Genomic DNA, 13,907 nt, shown 5'->3' on the forward strand with positions numbered 1-13,907 from the left:
CTGTTCTTATGTTCTGCTTTTAGTGAGAAGTCAGAAAAAAAAAAAAATAATCCAAACCTTTGCTTTCCCAAACGCTTGTCATCAGCTCTGCCTAACACATTCTAACTTCCATCATCCAACACGTGTGGTTGCTTCACTTTAGAGGTTCAAAGGTGGAAAGCTGTAATGGACTCAGGATGAGGAAATCAGTCAAAAAAAAAAAGTCAGGACAGGAGGTTCACACAAGCAGCCTCTAAACTAGCTGCAGACTGCATGCCAGAGAGGCTGTTATTAGGAAGTGTTTTTTACTAAGCCACCTACCTGTGACAATGTACTGTGTCTGGCAGTAAAACCACCACAGACAACAAGGTAGAACGTAACCAAGCAGTAGCCAGAAGGAAAAGCCTTTATTATCTTGGAAAGAGATCTATTCTGCTGTGGAATCACTGGGAGAATATGTGGGTGGGGAGGAGACAGAAAGGAAAAAAAGCAGCTCTGCTACAACAGCAGTGGAACAATGTTTGTTTAGAAGGGATGGGCAACTGCCTGTCCAACTTACAACAAATCCAAGGACTCCAAACATGATGACTTTAAAACTGACCGAAAGGGAAAGTCTACTGGGTTCTTGAAAGAACAGGAAAAGGATATGTCATATCTGACAAGGAGAAGATGCACTATTTCTTCATGAGGAGTGCTTCAGTATACACAGTAGCTTTCTCACCATGCTGAACACCAGTTCTCTGAACTCTGCCCTTTGGAGCAAGTATCCAGGTTCTCAGCATTCTGAGCAGAAAAGCCAAGCAAAAAAGTTCAAGTCTCAAGTACATGAAGTTCTGCTTCAGGATGAAGATATGGAGGGAAATGATCTACATCCAGATCATTAATCCTGCTCTTAAGAAGTGTTATCTAGACCAAGTGAATTAAATAAGTATCCAGACAGATCACCTGCAGAGGAGAGGAATTCAAAATACCAAGAGGGATTCAGCTTGAATACTAAGGTAGATAAAATAACCTATAGAGATGACCCAATGTGAAGGTTCATAGTAATACGGACAAAAGGGGTTTTCAAAGTTGACTGACTGTGAGGGCAGTATACTGAGGATACTTTAGGCATGTTTTAAGAACTCTGAATCTTAGTCAAGTACACACCTCAAGCAGACTGCATGAACATCCCTGACCATCCACTCCCAAAGCGAGCTTGCAGAAAATGAGTGGCCAGAATAGTTGTTCCTGAATTGGGGGTGCCTCCAACTGGCAAGAAAACACATGGATTCTATTCAGGCAGGTAACTTTGCCCAGCTTTTGGGATTCAAACACTCCAACCAAGACTGACTGCCTGTTAAAGAGCTTATAAAAAAAAAAAAAAAAGCACACTTGTCTGTCACAGACTCCTTCTGTTCCTTGCTTCAACTTCAAATTTCTTCCTTCTTTACTCCTTGCTATATTTCCTTGCTTTCTCTAGGAGGGTGAAAATCAGGAAAAAGTTGTCAGGCGTTAGTAAAGAATGCACCCAATATATGCATGTGGTATATTAAGACTGGAGTCTCTTTGACCCTGAAACTTGATATTTCAGCATTAGTTCTTCAAATTGAGAGACAAACATCATACACACTTGGCGAAGATGGAAAAGGAACCTTTTGGGTTTACAGGGTTCACGTAGTAACACACAGGCCTAATCAGTACACCTGAAGTACATCAAATTATTATACCTGTGTAAGCAACCTGTTTCTAGCTGCACTTGCCCCACAGAGAATCAAAAATAAATAAATCAGAACAAAGAGCATTGACAACTAAAGAAGGCTTTGAGATTTTACACAATGTTCAGTGGTTCCAGGACAGAGGATCAGCAGCAGCTGTGACAGAACAGCTCCAATTCTGATGGGGAAAAATAAACCACTCACCTGTGGGGCAGCAGCAGAAGAGAACAAAAAGAACAGTCAGAAGGGTTAGCAACAGGTGAGCACAACCACTGGCTAGAGATTTTCTGAAAAGCAGTAACAGAACAGTAGACAATTTCTCATTTGCCTACAAATCCTAAAACATGTCTACCAGCTCTACAACAGAATACATGCATAATGCCTTTCTGAGTGGACATTTCTTATGCAAAGGGCAAACCACCTTGGGTCACCAAAACCAAAATCTGTGGTCTGTATGGGTACCAGAACTACTGAACATAATTATTTATCAAAAGGTATAGAGGGCCTGAGCAGACCCTCCTATGTGGACAGCAATAGGTAGCCGTGGAATTTATCATCCCTCTCCTTCCGTCAGGGTTTGGCAGAAGACAGGTGGCAGGGAATGAGCGGAGTCACATCTTCCTGGTTTAGGAAATAGCTAGGAGATTAACAGAAGAGAGATGTAAAGGTCTGTCTTTGTTCCATGTATCAACACAGATAAGAAAAAAAAAACACATTTTTTATGCCAACCCCCCACTACATATGGGGTTTTTGTTGCTGTTGTTATGAAAGGGTGACTAATCCTCCTCAACTTCTTCCTGAAGTGCAGGTACTGGAGTTTTTTTTTCTTACCTCTGCAGTTTACTATCCTGTGTCAATTTGCCAGCAACAAACTAAATATCTGGGCTCTTCCTAACCAGCTCCCTTCTGCTCTCACTTTTCATCCTAACCACCTGCATCTCTCCAGGCTTCTGAAAGAAACATTTAGCTGGTCTTCAATTAGAATTGATATTTTTCAATTACACATGCAGAAAGATCAATATCAATTATTTTCCATAACTACTGGTATAATAAGTCTAGTAAAACAAAATGGCTGTAAAAAATGTTGCATTATTTCACCACATAAGTTAACAGAACTGTCTAGACAAGTGTACACTCAGTTACACACTCCAGTTCTAGCCACACATAGCAGAGAGCTACTAACAAATATTAATATTATACGAGGTGCCAAGGATCTTAAGCAGTCACTTGTACCACTGCAGGCAAAATTCCACTGCTTTCCAACATTAAAGAGGGTTGGGGGAACCAAGGTGGCGGAGGATTCAGTTTTCAAATGCAAATGTGATGGCTTCTCAATACGTAGAGACAGGGAAGAAGCATTCCTTCATTTCCAGAACACTTTCTGGTAGTAAGGAGTCCTGCTGCTGGTCATGAGCTATATATGTAGTACATTTCAGAGGTCAGTGGAATAGCACAGATTTATGGTAATACTGCTACAGGAACTGGATTGTTTCTCCTTCCTTTCTTTTTTAAATAATTCAGATTGCCATTGAGGGGAAAAGATGCAGCTACAGAGCAATTCAGTATATTGCCATAACATTCATTAAGCTAATAAATTAATATTCATTTTTATTATACCACTTCCATATTTGACATGCATTTAAGGGTACACGTACAGTTCAGGTAAAGCAATAGCAGATACAGACATTCTCACTGATCTCTTTCATGATGGTTTCAGACTCTGCAATATGAAAATTACTCCAGAGCTGAAGTCCATTAGGTAATGGTAGCTCAAAGGTAATTTCTTCTACAGAGTGATTAAAACCCAACCAGCTCATAATAAAATACAATAATCAAAATTATCCACAAAAGGTAACAGCAACAAATACCTTTTCCCCATCCTGGGTATCCAGTTATCATCTCACCTTAACAAGCTTCGCTTTCAGGCTCTTGATATTTACCCTGGCTCTGGAAGCTGGTTCAGAGAGCCATTAAAACTCCTTGGCATATAACTTTGTTCCAGATCACCGTGTCCAACGCAGACTTTATCTCCCCACTGAATCTGGTCTAAAGAGAGCCTTGCTAACTGCCCCAAGATAACTGCGAGCAAAGACAGGATTATTTGCTCTGTTCTGAAGACTCACTCTTCACAACCTCACCAGAAACTGCCAGCGAGAAAGGGGTCATTCTGGATGGCTGAAAGAAGAACAAGATATTACATCCAGATAACTAACTCTCTGGATAGCTGCCCTGGGACAGAGAACAATATTTGGAAGTACTGTTAAGCGTGACCACTAAAGATAAAGCATGAGGACTGACACAGCTACAGCATCTGCATTTCTCATCTATAGTAGCATTTACATGGTTCGGGATTATTTAGTCAATGTAAGAGATTTTCTGAGATGCAAGGGAACTGCTGCAGTACTAGGTCTGTGTGGGAAAAGTCCTACAGCACAGGTACAGAGCACCTCTCAAGTATAGTAAGGGCTTACACTGAACCTGGGAAAAGGAGATTCCCTAGCACAGTCCTCTGAAATGGAAAAGCATACAAGAAAAAGCAAAAATCAAACAGCAACAAAAAGCACCGCGTATAACATTATCTTCCCACCCTTTACAAACCATACCTCTACCATGCCCTGTCTCTTCCCAGGAGCATACAGTGCTTCTAACTACACTAGAGGACCCTAGGCCATCCTAATTCCTCCTTGCAAGGCTGTGCAAACCACAGAGGTTTATTGCAAATACCTCACAGCCTTCCTCCTGCCTCCAAATATCACAGTAGTCCTAAGCAACTTTATGTGAGCTTGTTATCCCTTCCAGGTCCATGGCACTCTGCACTTGGATAAATAAGCCCCAGCTCGAGAGCACAAAGCAGCATACTCCTGCTTTTTCATGTCACAGCTGCAGAGAGGTTTTGCTCCCCTTCCCACCAATCCATCTTTTTCACATTAGCAAACACATTAAATGAGTCAGGAAGCTCTAGCAATGCGGCCTAAACAAGTCTATGGGGAAGAGGAGCTATTTGGGGGTTTCTTTGGAACTCCACAGCATTTACTTACGTTCCCTCTATCCTAATCATGAAGAGTTTATATGATGAAGCCTCAGTAAAAAAAATCTGCTTAGCCTGGCCCCAAAACGAAATACAGGTGAGTGGGTTTTTGTTTGTTTATTTTTATACATCAAAACTGGGACCTTAATAACTCTCAGAGCACTCAGCTAACCCAGTGTAACAAATAATGATGCCTGCGAGGTAGCAGACACTCCTCTGCAAGTTACAGAAGCCACAACACTTCTACAGGTTGTTAGAAAAAGATGTAAATTTTCCAGGTCTTTTTACAAGTTTGTAGCCAAATTTACTCGAATCAAAGTCAGTACTTTGAACTGAACAGAAAAGCAAACAGGAAGCAAGGGTAGACCTCAGTAACTTGGTATGCAGGCTTCACCTGCAAGCAGATAAGCACCTGAAGTCTCCATGAAGCCCTTAAATGAATTCCTGTAACACGCACACACGCTGATGAAGATGCTCAGAACGATTACAGCAAAAAGAATCGAGTGAAATAACGACAGACAGTTTTCTTCCCTGAATGCCACGGTCATCTATCACAACATGGGGCTGAGTTCACATTCATGTGCCCATGCCAATCTCAGACAGCAGTGAAATTGGATCTCTGGCGTCTTAGATGTACCAGCCTGCTACTTCTATGTTACAGCTCCACTTACAGCTTCTGTCTGGATACCTCCTACAAAGTTAGATGACCACATTGCACATTACTGAAGAAACACACGATACTTTACATCTCCTTGTTTCCACAACACACTGTGATATTCAGCAGTTCTATTTTTATTCAAGGAATATTTACTATTTGTCAAAATATGTTGGAAAAAATATATTTCCAGAAGGAACAGAAACATTTGCAGCTTAGTCAAGTTTGACAGTGTAGTCTTAGAAAAAAAAAAGAAAAAAAGTCCATGTGGGGAGAGAAATCTCAGCAGTGTCCAAGTATTTCCTAAATTAAAAAAACATTTTGTTGGAGCAATTTCAGAAATGTCAACATTTCAAAATGCAGCTTTGCACAAAAATCTCTTTAAAAAATCTGTATAATTCAAAGTCAGAAGAAGTGTATCAAAATACATCCGAACTAAATTCTGATCTTTTGGGGGTCATAAGACAGCCAAGCTTGGCTTCAAATCCCATTGTTTTATCCACTTTTTCCAGTTAATTGATAAATTCTACTTAAACTAATAAATTCTGCTTCATCCTTCTACCATAAGACAGAAATGGGACTAACAGCTGTATTTCAGTCATATATATTTTTTTAATTATTCTTTAATGTATTATTATTATCTTAAATCACAGTCCACAGTAGTAACGTACTCCAGTCTGCTCACACAAACAGCACTGCAGTCTCTTTGGTCAAGTAATCCACTCCCTGTCTTTGTCACAGCAAATAATTAAGAAAGAGCACCCTAAGAATTCAGGGTGAAAAATGCAAAAATCAGTATCAAAAAAAAAAAATCATTAGACTATCCATGGGAATATTTCTTGTATTCCACAGGTCAGAATATTACTCTAGCCTCTCATAAGTGAAGGAAAGTAAAATAAATAAAGCATTTACAAATGTCTTTGTATAGAATCAGACACTAAATAACAGTAATTGGTTACTTAATTTTAAGTGTGGAATTATTCACAGACCCTTGAAACCAAGGACCTTTTTTGTTAACTACAGCAAATTCATCACATCTATTCTTTAATTACCACTGTTTCAAATTAACACTAAAATCTTAGCTAAATACACATTGAGAAAGTCACAGGCTATCTACTTAGATTTTATCAAATTTTGAATCACTGGTGTTTAGTAGAGACAAATAAAATTACTTCTTAGTAAATCATAGCTTGCTCAAGAAAAAGAATTATAAATAAAGAAAAAAGCACATTCAGGGGCAATATAAAAAGTACGCTGAAAGCAGCTGGCCTCCAGAGCTTATTTATTTTGCATGAAAGTATTCTGTAGCCTGTCACAAAATATTTCTGGTAACTTGTTTATATTTGCACCATATCATACAGGAGGAAGGAACGGTAGAAGAGTTTGCCTCCAGATCAGACAGGCGCGTTTCCTTGTCTTTTTAGCATCACCTCTTCCTCGATTATTTTATGTTATTCACATCATCTTTTCACATTCCCCAGGTAAAGAGGAGGTGAGAAACAGAAGATTTGACCTGACTACTTTACATTCCTCATAAGGACGGCTGCTCAGCTACAAAAACATTCTCTCACACCCTCAAGAGCAGATACAATAATCGCTATATGTTTTTGCCCAAAACCAAGTATGCCCTGCACAAGTGAAGTATAACACAACCACTACAAGTTAACCTGATGTTTCTTCGACTTGTTTCACTTGCTGACTTGTATTTATTTAGGTTTGCTATTGTACAAGATGAACAGTCCCTGCAAACCGCCTGTATGCAGCCCCGCAACAGGCCTCACCCAAAGCCACTCGAGTAGGCAGAGGAAAAAGAAAATATTCCTATTGACTTTATACAAGGCCTTCAACCTTAAAAAGGAAAATATGTGTTTGTAACACGTTAACAGATGTTTGTTTTCAGCCCTTTCTTCCTATAAAACAGGAGACTAAAACTTTAAGCTCTGAAAATATTTTATGCCTTAGCCTCTCCATGTAATCAGCAACCTCAGAACAAGATCATATTCTGCCATAGAAGTATCAAAAATCACGTTTTAGTTGAAGTTTAATGGCAATTCCATTTACCTCCATGTGATTAATATAATCTAGATTTTTTCACAAATGTTGCACTTAATGTTTTATCACAATTTAAACTCAAACCCAAAGAGCAAAGGAAACCAGACCTGGAAATGAAACAGAATCCCAAAATCTGCTCTGCTCAAGATTGCAAGCAGGGAGGAGAAGAAAAAAAAAAAGGTGCTGATAAGAACTGTTAGTCACAAAAGACTATTTAAGATAGAAAAACCTTCCTGAAATAGAATGGCCTTTCTCACCACACCAACTTGCAAAGTGAGTAAGCAACATCCTTGGAACATACATCCTTCTACATCATTGTCAAATGCATTTTTCGTAAATAAATTTAAAAAAAATACAGCTGGACAGAAGATTAAATTAAGATAAATATTGCCACAATTAGGTTTAGTCAGTTGCTTTCAATGAACAATAATTCGTACTGCTGCTGAGGTAAATAAGTGTAATTGTTCATTTATTTTGCAAGGCCACACATTTATGCCCATTACATAGCACAGCAACTGAGTACAGGCCTGTCCTCCAATTTCCAGGTACTGGATGAAGCATCCCATATACTGTTTTACCTTATTTCTTCATAGGGACAGCTGCTTGGCTAGAAAAACATTCCCTCATGCCCTGAAGAGCAGACGTGATAACCGCTACATATGTTCTCCACAAAACTATCCCTTACAGGTGCCGCATCGCTTGCGGTACAAGAAGCCTTAGGATAAGAACTACCACCTCTTAAAAAAGGCAAATCTGAACTCCAAATTTTAATTTATACACTAAGTAAAATGCTAAAATGGAGTTGCATGACACTAACTACTTCCATCATCTTCCTATTCTTCTAAAGAGCTCTGCTTGAGGTTAAAACCCTTCCAGGCTCAATCTTGCTAGGCCTCCCATAAGTGCTGACATGCGTAGCCCCTTGTCCTCATCACTAGCAACACGGAAGCATTGCATCTTTCTATGCTTGTTTTACACAGCGTACTGTGAGCTCCAATATAGGAGCTGTCACTGACATCCCGCTGCACTTTATCCAATATGCTGGTGGAAGTTTCCCTAACACAAAGGGGAGCAAAGCAAACATCGCAGCAATAACAAATGCCATTTTTGCGTGTGCTCGCAGCCAGCTTGTAACTCAACACCTCGCAGCAAAAGTGAGGACATGGCCCAACCTTTATTAGCATTTCAGAGAAAATATTGAAAGGGCCAACTTCAAGCAAGCTACATGCATTCACCCCAAGGATTATGAAACCACTTGAACTCCTTGCTGCAGAATTTGGCCCCAACTGCCTAATATTAAGCACAAAGTGAAGTCATTGAAGGCAGCAGATGCCAAAGTTTCAGACAGAATTTCAGAAGCCTCTTTCCTCCTTCATATGACCTGAACTTTTCAGAGGCGCCGTATTTTATACGCAGTTTTTGGTCCATCTTCTGCAACTATTCTTTTGTTGAAGTTTTGTTTTTCTTGCTAATCCTACTACTTGGAAAAAACAGCTGCCTGTGCTCTCACAGCAAGTACTGTTCTGTTGCAGGAGCCATCCTAGTATTTGGGAATCAGTCAACTTTAATGAGAAGCACCACAGCTCAGCTCTGACAACCAAGGCCACTATACAAATACCTTGCTGGAAGCTGTTCAATAACAGGAATTTGTGTGCGCAGCGCCAGTAGATCATCTTAGTTTGTGTGACTATTCTATATGCAAACATTTGGGGGTTTTCTCCCTTCAGTATCTGTTAGCCATTCTCAGCACAATACAATTAACAACTTCTACCTCCATTAATTTAAGAGTGTCTTCTGGTTTGATCTTTTGCATCTCCTCCTATACACACTGTTGCTTCTTCAGGCCCAGCTGTACGCTCATTTCATTCACATCCATTCCTCAACACTCAACAGGTCTTCGGAAAAGCGGAACTGTCCATGTAAGCCATACAGCTGCACAGGTGTGTGTGTGTGTGTGTGTGTCATGCCAATATTTACCATGAAACAAGGGAGCACATACTGGCTCATACAAGCAACAACCTCAACTGCACACACGATTAAGAATACTCAAAAATAAATGTAAGTCAAATTTATATATATGTTGTCAAAATCCGATAAAGTGACTCAGCTAAAGTACTGTCTCTTTATTTTCAGACTAAACATTGCATTAGGAACTAGCTTTAAGGAGGCACCGACCCTCCTCTCTAAAGTATACAGTTCAGCTATGGGCAGATTAAAAGCATGCAGCCCTCTGGACTTCTGAGAACAGATGACAAGGCCCCAGAAGATTACTTGTACCAAGTTAGACTTCAATATAATTTCAGAAACGCTCTGTGAAAACAGAACTCCTGTTCTTAGCATCATAGCCTTACCACACAGTCCAACTTTTGATGAAGACATCATCAGGACAGAAGAAATGGAATAGAAATTGCCATGTTGCCACATCTGAGTAATTAGCACTTAGGTTTTCCAGTTGTTTCCCCCGCACACACCCTCTCCTACACAGTACTCTTCGGGGAAATAACTGGCTTGAACTAACATAGTTTGTTCTACAGCGTGAATCCAGCAAAGAGCAGTAAGTTGGGCCTTTTGCTCCCACCCCAGAGACAGGGACATTGCCTACTAAACCAGACCAAAAGACACCCTCGTTGGCATGCTTACAGGGAAGGTGACAGCACTTCAGGCTGCACTAACAAGGTGCTGGTAGAAAAAGTTCACAGAGAAACACTGCAAAAATTACTAACCAACAGTTTTGAATCAATGTCTACTTTCAGCTCTGAACTGTAGAAAATGATAATACAGCCTGTTTGGTTGTCAGCACTGCTGCAGAATTACAAGAGTTCCTCGTGTAGAACACGCTCTCATTGCAGAGTACACTGTTAGCACCCTCTGAAAGGCCCAAGAGCAATACTCCTGATTTAGCATAAGTATTCAGTGCAACAGAATGCACAAAGGCAATACTTAAATGCAAAAGCTGAAAACGCAGCAGCCGATCACTATCTCAGATGTAAATGTTTCATCCAACAGGCACAACTCTCCCAGGTTACCCGCACTGATTTTCTTTTTTAAGGTACCGGTCATTTATCAGGTGGTCCCTCAGATGTAAGGGGGAAAAACAAAACAAAACAAAAAAACTGCACAATGAATTACTTCATTACTATATCATTATTCACGAATGTTACACTACAAGTAAGAAAAGGAACTACAGAACCCCTCAGAAACTAATTGCATTCCATCCCCAAAATGCCACAAGTGTTTCCTTATAGTAAGTTGAGCTTTACTGGCAAGGCTGATGAAAAAGACCCCTGGGTAAGTATTTGTTTTTTCAGGGACAACTGAGCTCTGAAAAAATGACCAAATCCTCATCAGCACGGCAGTGAGGATGTGAATGACTGTTAACCCACCCTGTGGAATGTGACACAGCAGCAGCACTGCAGCAACTGGAACTACATGGAGGGAGCATCAAGAGCCCACGCCATAAAGGTCTCCCCGCACAGAGCTGTTCGCAGCGTCAGGCTTGTTACCTGCACTGCAACACCGTTCACCTTGCAATCTCTCACTTCAGTTTAAACTAATAGCGGGAAATAACTCAATCGAGTTTTCTTTTTCTTGCAGCACACACGGAAGGTCCCAAGCAACATATGTTTTACATGGCGTGTTACCCTGCTCTGCATGCCAAAAGCTACAGTTATTTTTTAACATGACAAATTTTGGTGCACATTTCTAGACCTGCGTGACAGAAAGCGTTTGCATCAGACATACTGAGAAAAGAGTTCCAACACAAGCTCCTGTTCAGGCATTCGCTCCTTTATTTTAAAGCTGCCTTTGGAAACGTTAATCACTTTCTGGCAGAATCCGTACTGGGTGAGATTTCAGCCTCTGATCCTTCAAGCTGCTCCAGGAGCACATCACACGCACCAACGTGCCCAGCTGAGGCCTCCATGTGAGGACTGGGATCCATCTTGGTGTAACAGGTGCAACTCCCAACTGGTTTGTCAGGTGTTCGATAAAGGTAACGTAACATACCTGTGCCTTGTGCTCACGAGCAGGTCAGGTTTAACCTACCGTCATGCCGAGGTGAAGTGTTAAAGCATGAGCAACCTTACACCATTTTGCACCACTTAGGACACCATCAGGTGCACGTATGACATCCTACGTGCAAAGTGTCTGTTCTGCGTACTCCAAGTGTTAGCCAATGCCATGTTACATGTACGTGCACGTGCTGAATCAGTAGCACTTTATTAACTTCAAGGTAGAAAAAAAAAACAGGTAGTATTTGCAACAGAATTAAATATACGATTATTATGGAATTACAGTATTTCCAGATAAAGTTCTCTTCTCTGCTGAGAAGTCTGAGAACTGCTGATCAGTGATTACAGAGCAACGCACAGACCGCATGGGCTGGACTCTATCTTTTTTGACACCCTGCGGGCTGTGACACCTACGGGCTGATAACCCATTTGAGGGATGCACCAGATGACTTATGAGCTTTCATTTTGGGTAACTGCTTCCCCCAAGCTTTTCCGTCGCGATGTGACGCTGGGCATAAGAAAAGCGAAGAATCTGAGATTCAAGAGAAAACCCCCCAAGAGCCAGCAGTATCACAACAGCACACTTGCACCACGCCGAGTCATAAATTACACGGTCTTGTGGTGTGTGGTTTTGTTACTTCATCCTAGACATCGTGGTAATTAGCAGCAGCACACCTTTAATCTTTCTGACCCGTAACATTATATGAATGTGATGCTACGCTTGCAATTTGAAGTTTGGTGTTTTTTGGGGGGGATATTTGGGCCTGCCTATTAAAATGTAATTAAAGTGATGAAACCAGCGCTCGTTTCAGTTTGTGGCAGCACTTTATTTCCTTATACTTTTACTGGAGCACAGCAGCCTGCGGCCCACAGGCACTTAAAACTTCAGCACCCCCCCCCACCACCACCACGCTGGCTTTGGAACTCGCTCTGCCCGGCAGAACCACCTCCAGAAGCTCACTTCCTTTGCGCTCAGGCAGCGGAGAAGAAAATCGGCGCCTCAGGTTTGAGAGCCAACACCTGCCGAAGCAGCACACGCGGGGGGGGGGGGGTGGGGCTGAGGCCGGGGCCGGGGCCGAGCCGCGGGGCGCTGCCTCCCCGCCCTCAGCGCGTCCAGGCGGGCACGCCTCGGGCCTAGCCGCCGCCGGAGCAAGGCCGCCGGAGGGGGGCGAGGGAAAGTTGGCGTGAACGGCCGGCGGCCGGCAGCCGCGCCGCCCCCTGCCCGCGGCGCCGCCCGGCGGCCCCTGCGCACGCTCCCGCCCGCCCACGAGGCCCCCCTGGCCGGGGAGGCGGCGAGGAGGCAGCGCCCCGCCGGCCGCGGGGCTGAGGGGAGGCGGGGAGCGGGGTGGCGGCGGCGGGAGCCCGCAGGTGATGGGCTGAGGGCGGCGAGCGGAGCGTCCCGGCTCTGCCCCGGCCTCCCCTCGCACGCCGCCCCATCCTCGCCGCCACACCTAGCAACGGCGCTGACAGGACGCAGCGGCGGGAGGAGGAGGAGGAGGAGGAGGAGGAGGAGGAGGAAGCGGAATGGCTGCCGCGGCGGCGGCTCCCTCCCTCCCTCCCTCCTTCCCCGGAGCCCTGACAGCCAGAGCCGGGGCGGAAGCAGCAGGCGGCGTGCTGTGCCCGTCCTCCTCCTCCTCCTCCGGGTCTCTGCACTCCCTCCTGCCAATGCAAACTAACTCCCCCTCGCCGCGGCCACCACGCGTCCCCCGCACCCCGCCGTGCCCCGCACGCCGCCTCCCCCGGGAGCCCTCCACGTCGCCCCGCGGCACCGCTCCTCACCCGCCGGCCCCTTCCCTCCCGCTGCACCTTGTGCCCCCACGCCCCCCTCCTCCGGCTTCCCCCCTCCTTCGCCCCTGCCCTGCCCCGGGCACTCACCGATGTGGTTGTCCTCGATGTGCTCGATGAGCTCCGCCAGGGTCGGGAAGTGCAGCCCGCAGCCCCCGAACCTGCAGGCGTTGGAGAAGAAGGAGGCGGCGGCGATGCCTGTCATGGTGTTACATCGAGATCCCCCCGCCGTGCCTGCTCTGCCAGGGCCGGCGGCGGCGGCAGGGCGGGGAGAGGCGGGGGCCGGGGGGAACGGGACGGCGAGAGGGAGATGGGGAGGGAGAGAGAGAGAGAGGCTGGGGGTGGGGAGACGACGACGAGGAGGAGGAGGAGGTGGCGGCGGCGGCAGCGTCGGGAGCGGCGGAGGGGAGGGGAGGGCCGGGCTGGGTGGGGGGAGATGAGGCAGCCGCAGCTGGGAGGAGGGACCAGCGCCGCTCCGTAACAGCTGTGCTACCCCGGCGGCGGCGGCCGCCGGCAGCGGGAGCAGCGGGAGCAGGGCACCCGGGCCGCCCCGAGCCGCCCCGCGCCGCGCCGGGGGTGGGTGGGCTGGCAGGGAGGGAGGGACCGGGAGCGCCCCGCCGCCCGCCGCCAACTTTCGCCCGCAGCGGGGACGGGGCGGGGGGCGGCGCAACGGCCGGCCCCTGAGGTGAGGGGAGCCGCCC

At 44.9% G+C, this 13,907-nt stretch overlaps 1 protein-coding gene across 1 annotated transcript in view; it reads right to left on the minus strand.

Annotated features, from left to right (window-relative positions):
• JAZF1 (JAZF zinc finger 1) overlaps nt 1-13,561 on the minus strand; it is a 188,972-nt gene extending 175,411 nt beyond the window's left edge. The window contains exon 1 of the mRNA XM_035316314.1: nt 13,297-13,561. Coding sequence (XP_035172205.1) covers nt 13,297-13,411 — 115 coding nt within the window. The 5' untranslated portion in view covers nt 13,412-13,561. The remainder of the gene's footprint in view (nt 1-13,296) is intronic.
• Between the last annotated feature and the right edge of the window lie 346 nt (nt 13,562-13,907).

Source organism: Oxyura jamaicensis, chromosome 2 (genome assembly GCF_011077185.1).
Source record: "Oxyura jamaicensis isolate SHBP4307 breed ruddy duck chromosome 2, BPBGC_Ojam_1.0, whole genome shotgun sequence".
Lineage (NCBI taxonomy): Eukaryota > Metazoa > Chordata > Aves > Anseriformes > Anatidae > Oxyura > Oxyura jamaicensis.